Source organism: Grammomys surdaster, unplaced genomic scaffold (assembly GCF_004785775.1).
Source record: "Grammomys surdaster isolate TR1022 unplaced genomic scaffold, NIH_TR_1.0 158140, whole genome shotgun sequence".
NCBI classification, from domain to species: Eukaryota; Metazoa; Chordata; class Mammalia; order Rodentia; family Muridae; genus Grammomys; species Grammomys surdaster.
In genome coordinates, this window is record NW_021623074.1 from 4,707 (window position 1) to 10,968 (window position 6,262).

The following is a 6,262-nucleotide window of genomic DNA, read 5'->3' on the forward strand; positions in this document are numbered from 1 at the left end:
CTTGCATAACTCTTCTAAGCCTTGGAACAGGTGATAAATAGACATCTATTTTCTTCCCAATATTTACAACCCAATACTGGGCTTTATCTAAGGATCAGTCACTTCTTCTCAGCAACTGGACAAGTTATGAGTCTCTGGCAGCACTCACTTGGCATAAACACAAGTGTTTGGATGGCAAGCTGACACACTATAACTGCTGAATAAAAACCAAAACAATAGTATTTTCTTTTTAAAGATTTATTTATTTTATTTATGCGTACACCGTAGCTGTCTTCAGACACACCAGAAGAGGGCATCCAATCTCATTACGGATGGTTGTGAGCCACCATGTGGCCGCTGGGACTTGAACTCAGGACCTCTGGAAGAGCAGTCAGCGCTCCCAACCGTTGAGCCATCTCTCCAGCCCCCAAAACCATAGTATTAATCTCCTTACTCTGGCCTATGGCCTCCATGCCACAGAACTTTGTCCTGCCTTAGAATAATCAATGGGAATGCCTGCCTGTGGAGGTCTTAGTCGGAAGCTATGTCTGTGCAAACATAACACTGCCACTACTGCACAGTGATGCACTTCTCCATGGGAAGTAACACTACAGCACGGAGCAAGGCTGTCTGCATGACTGTCCCTCGGCAGCCTGAATGGAGCCTCTTGGCACTGGAGATCCAGCCAGCACACCTGGCTCTTCTGCCTGAGTCTCTGCTTGCCTCTTCCATGTTCTGAAACCAAAGCTTGTGAAGTCTCTGAAAGATTTCTCCAGTTCCAGCATGCAACAAGAAGAGTGGCAACTACATTTGTGATATTGGGCCCTTGGGGCTTTTCTTCACAATTCAGGAGGCTGACTATGCCTAGCATGGCAATCTACACCCAACAACCTTATTAGTTCTCAGACTGCCTTTCTACATGCTACAATGCTGTTCCAACTCCTGAGCTGCCATTTTAACATTTTACAAAGGAAAACCAGGAGCACTGGGAGCCCACTGCTATCAACCCAAGCAAGTGCCAGTTGGTCATGGGGTGTTTCTCTAGGGGTACATATTCATGAAAATTCCTAAACTCATATTCTCTTCCTGAAAGCCCAAGAATGTTTCATGCTAGGCATCCATTTAATTGTGTTTTCTCATAAGACTGGGACCAAATACGGCAGGAGAGACCACTCCAGCCAGGAGAAGCCATTTAAATTACTCTCACTGCATCAGAGGTCCACTTCTTCCCTCAGCACAATGGTGACTTAGTAGTAAGTGCCATGTTTTGTTGCTCCAGCTCTTACGGGGCACCCACCCTGGCCTGGGACTGTGCTTGCCTCTACAGGTGCAGGCTCCATCTCTACACAGTCTTAGATATTTTCGTAATCGACAAGTTCAATGTGTCAGAAAAGCCTTGGTTCTGAGTTCACTTTAGCTTCTCTGCAAAGATCCTAAATCCTGTGTGAGCTGCTGGAACTTCTGCTCAGCGAGGTTGCTTGCCTTGAGGTCTTGAGATCACCTACCTGAAACTGACAGCTAACAGACTGCTAAGTGAAATGTGTGCAGGATCAACTCAGTTGGGTTTTGTGCTACCTTATCACGGCACTAGAAAGACGAAATGGAGACATGTAAAAAGGCAGAATGGAGCAGGGAGCAAACACCCACAGGTCTCCACGAGCAGGGCTGCATGGGAAAGGAGTAGAAAGGGAGCCATTGGGATTGGTGGCAGTAAACTGCCAGGGTTAGTTTGTTCCTACAGCACAGTGAATTGGAGCCTCCCAGACAAATAAAGAATAAAAAGATCACATCTCTGGTTCCCAAGCAAAATGGAGAGAGTAAGTGAAATGAAGAATAGAAAGGCCCATTAACCTCTTGGTTATGCTGATAAAGTACTGGCCTGTCTTCTGGAAGCCCATGGCCTGGTAGAGAGCCAGAGCGCTATACTGTACACTGCCAACCTTAAGGACAACATCACTGTAGCCCTGGTCCCGAGCAAACTGGAGGACAGTTCTGACCAGTGCTTTCGCTATCCCCTGTCCTCGATGCTGTGAGGACACAGACAGGCGAAGGAGCTGCAGCTGCTTCCTCCCTAATGGAGGATCCTTGACTGGCACAGCCCCCACCATGCCCACCACCTGTCCCCCAGACTCAGCTACCCAGAAGGAGCCATGAGCATTCAGGTAAGACTTGGTGATGTCAGCCAGGTCTGCCTGCAAACACTTGGCAACATCATGTCTACAAGAAAGCCAGAAAAGGACCCGCAGACAAAGGAGAAACAGGAAGCTGTATACTGTGGCCAGGAGCCAGGAGCCAGACACCAGGACTGTGGTCACAGGCACCCCAGGTAAGAGCAGGAGAGAATGAGGCAGTGTCAGCATCTGGCGGAAGGCAGCAGGGACATGCTCCTTCATGCCACTGGAGAATAATTCCAGGACCCTTTTGTGGTCCCTCTCCTGGTACTGTCGGATGTGATGAGGGGCCATGGGAGACGTCTAGCTCTGAGATATCAGTGATCACAAGGGATATGCAGACCTTCTTGTACAGCTTCCCTGAGCCCTGCAGGAAATAGAGGAAGCCGACTCAGTCCCTCAGTTCCCTCCCTGACTCTCAGAAGCCAGGGACAGTCTACTGACAGCTGTGCCTTTGTTGATACCCTCAGGGAAACAGGACATTATTACTGAGAGAGGTGTGAGGTCATCCTCACCTAATGACCCTATTCTATCTGTTTCTAGTCATGTGTCCCTAGGACATGTTCCATGGCCTCTCTGAGCCTGTGTGTCTTGCCCTGAAGACCATGGTAAACCACACCTGGTATCTAGGTTTCTTTGAAGATTTAATACAGGAAGTTGTATGCAGAGTCCTCCCTGTAACCCTCCTCCTCCAGTGACAAGTTTTCTGACCTTTGAGAACTGAGGTGCCACACTGTGGAAAGGTGTCCTGTTCTGAGATCTTCTGTATCCTCTTCAGGGTCTAGACATTGAAAACTGTGGTCCGAGGTGCAAGTTTCAACAAATCCTCTTTCCAGCAACTGGAAAGTTTCCGTCTAGAGAAAAGCAAAGAATGAGTGCAAAAACTCTCCACCAATAGGTCTTCAAGAAGGTTGTGGGAATCCAGACCTACAGACAACCAGGTCTCAGCTCTCTGTCCTCTCACCTAGTCCCACAGACGCAAGTGTCCAGGATGTCTGAGGACATCCAGGAGAACCTATCAGGGGCCTGATGAAACTCTAGGGCACAGATCTGACCTGGCACTTCATTGACTGACTTCTGGGAAATCATAAACTAAAGGTCAAGAGTTGAAATGTGACATGGGAGGGAAGCCATATCTCTTGATCACCACAGGATTGACCTGGAGGGGAAGCTGGCTTTGACTGGCCCTGAGTTCCTCATCATTTTGGCAAGCTTCTCCAACTTTCTGTTCCTTTCATATCAAGGTTCTTACACCCAGGGTACTTTGCTACCTCTGGTTTCCAGCATAGTCATTGGCATTGCCACATACCTCCTAGGAGAGGCCTGTGCTCACACAAACCTGAGTTTTCTTCCTCTCTAAGCTATGGGGGGGTGCTAGGATAATGGATCCTGATTGTCCAAACTGACTTCCTTTCCCTCCTCCTAATCATCATGGAAGCCATTACTCAGCCACCATGCTGATGCAACAGCTTTGCTGAATGTGTCCCTTTTCAACCTGTGCAGTACTTTGGTCTAGATAATAGGCCCCAGAGTCAGCAGTGGAGTGTGTCTGGCAGAGTTCAGAATGAAGACATCATACACTTCACACAGATTATCTGAGGAAGTACTTCAACAAACCAGGCAAGAGTGACACAGAGGAGCACCTTTTCTTGCAAGGATACTCCTGTAAGATGGATGACCTTTGTCCCCAGTACTGACCTACAGATCAGTGAGGGCCTTTCTCTCTCTACTCATGTCTTCCTGTACAGGGTCATGATATGTGTAAGTAAGCACTTGTTTGCTGACATTAACTTGGGCCTATTTTAGGCAAGTCCAGTGGGCTCTCAGGAGACATACTACTTAAAGTAGGATGGAATCTTACATCACAGAAGCTCGTCGGGTGTCATTGTGTAGCAAAGTTGGGGAGCCTTTGGATATGGTCTAGTCAGAAGAAGTAGGGCCACAAAGACAGGGATGACAGGTACAGCACAAGATCATGATGTAAGCTGCTACATTTTGTAGCATTTAGTCTGGGCCTGTGGTCACCTGGGAGGCCAGTCAGCTCTAAGGAGAAAGATGGAAGGCAGCCTTGGTGGGGTCTTATATTGAAGATTATTCTCAGGAGTTTTGGAGGTTTGAGGGACAGAAAGAAGCCTTCACAACTTTACAAAAATTAATAATAAAACCAGAGGATGTGGGGGAGAGGATGAGAGATAGTGAGGATTTCCAGGCAGGACTTGGGATCAAGACTCTAAGAGACATTAGTTAGCCTCTTGCCATCAGTGAGAGAGCTTCTCAGGTCGAAGGAGGAGAGAAACAGAGATACCCCTGAGCAGCTTGAAGAGAATATGATCATAGTTTGGGGGAAAATACACCCTACATAGATTGGTGAACACCAGGATGAAGGAGAAATGCGGGAGGAGAAATGCAGGAGGAGGGTAGAGAGAACAACTTCAAGTGTATGTAGCATGGACCCTTACAAGGATCAGATGAATATCCTTTTAATTAGTGAAATGCATGTACTGTATGTTTATATGACTTGATCCGTATGTGAGAATCAAACAGAAAGACAGAAAGATGGCAGCAGACTTCTGCAAAGGCAGGTGTAGCATCTGGGGTAGACAAGGCCCAGGTGCGGCTGTACAAGCTGCTCACAGAGCAGCAGAGCAAAGAGAGCAGCCTTGCTTGAAAGAAACCACGCTCCCTGCCTGTAACCAACACTTGGGGCTGATCTCTGGAGTGAGTCTGGCTCAAACCAAAGGCACCACTTAGGGTTCACGCACTCAGAGGTGTGGTTTGCCACCACCTTGCATTCCATGGTCTGCTGGCATCTCATGGTTTGTATGGTCTGAAGGAGAGCCTTGTCTGTGTTGACAAAGGAATCATTTGGATTGGGAGAACCAAGAGACACAGGGGTAGCTGAGACCACAGTAAAGACATCAAGACCTCCAAGCCTCCACCATGTGGACTTACATTTTGGAGTCAAAATGACAGTAGATTTAACACAATTCAGGGGGTGGGGGATGAGCACCTGAGCACATGTCTATGGCAGAGCACCTAAGAATCTGCTGGGGTGAGGCCACATTTGCAAAGCTCATGGCTTATCTGTCTGTGTTGTCTTCAGCTTTCTTCCACATGACAAACCAGAAGCTGGATACCAGGTCCTCATAGACTGAATGCCAAATGATCCCCATAGGTTTATGTGTTTGAACATTTGGTGTCCAGATGGTGTCATTGTTTTGGTATGTTGTAGATTCTTTGAGGCCTAGGTAGCAGTAAAGCAGGACCACAGGGGCAGGCTAGAGGGTTATAGCCTACTCAGGTTGGGACCTGAGTTCTGTTCCCTGCTGTAACCAGATGTAAGGATGCATGTAACAGCCCCACCACCACCACCATGCCCTAGCTAAGTCAATCGCAAGGAATAAAGCCTCTTTCTGGTCTCTTGTGGTCCTGGAATCGAGTCCATGCTGCCTAATAAGTATGCAGAACCTGCAGAGGCTGGTTCTTGCTGCTCATCACCCACTCTCTTCCTTTGTGGTTTCCTTAAGAGCAGTGCCTCGATCTTATACCATTCACTGTCTCCACAATGCCAAAAACACATGAGGAATATGAGGTCTCTGTCCAACATCTCGTCCTGGAAAACTCACTGTCCTGAGGAGTGCTGGTCATGGTTGAGGGTATCATCTGGCCCCAGGCTTCCAAGCACTCCTGGAGCTCCTTCAATGGGAAACACTCACCCACCTCCCCATGTGGATGGTCCTCTAATTCCTCCTGAGGACCCACTTGATAAGAGTCCAGAATGTTCTTGAAAAGGACAGTGAATCTTCCCTTGGTGGTTCTCTCTCTCCACCCCAGGGAGAATCTGAGGGATTCTAATGAGAGCCATGATGTTGGCTAAAAACAAAGGCATGACTCAAAACACCATTTCAATTTCCACCTCTGCTGAGGTGGAAGAGGAGGGGAAGAGCACCTGATATCCTCTATATCAGCCACCCAGGCTCTGAGGTGAGGAAGACCCATGGAAAGGAAGATGAGGGGGACACCCACCAGGATCAGAAAGACTTTCTCACAGTGCAGCAGCTCTCTACCTGGGCAGGAACTGGGTCTACTGGAAGTGGTGGACTTGCTTCCAT

General features: G+C 48.1%; 1 protein-coding gene across 2 annotated transcripts; it reads right to left on the reverse strand.

Moving 5' to 3' along the window:
* Positions 1–316: 316 nt before the first annotated feature.
* Positions 317–3,181, reverse strand: LOC114615812 (N-acetyltransferase family 8 member 2-like). Of its 2 annotated transcripts, none has more exons than XM_028761424.1 (3): positions 3,115–3,181; positions 2,862–3,004; positions 317–2,517 (listed from the first exon to the last, which is right to left on the reverse strand). In XM_028761424.1, exon 3 carries the CDS (start codon positions 2,442–2,444, stop codon positions 1,764–1,766), a length of 681 nt encoding a protein of 226 aa, XP_028617257.1. In that variant the 5' UTR covers positions 2,445–2,517; positions 2,862–3,004; positions 3,115–3,181; the 3' UTR covers positions 317–1,763. The 2 variants fall into 2 exon arrangements, with proteins under 2 accessions (XP_028617257.1, XP_028617258.1); XM_028761425.1 differs by having other exon boundaries at positions 3,082–3,153.
* Between the last annotated feature and the right edge of the window lie 3,081 nt (positions 3,182–6,262).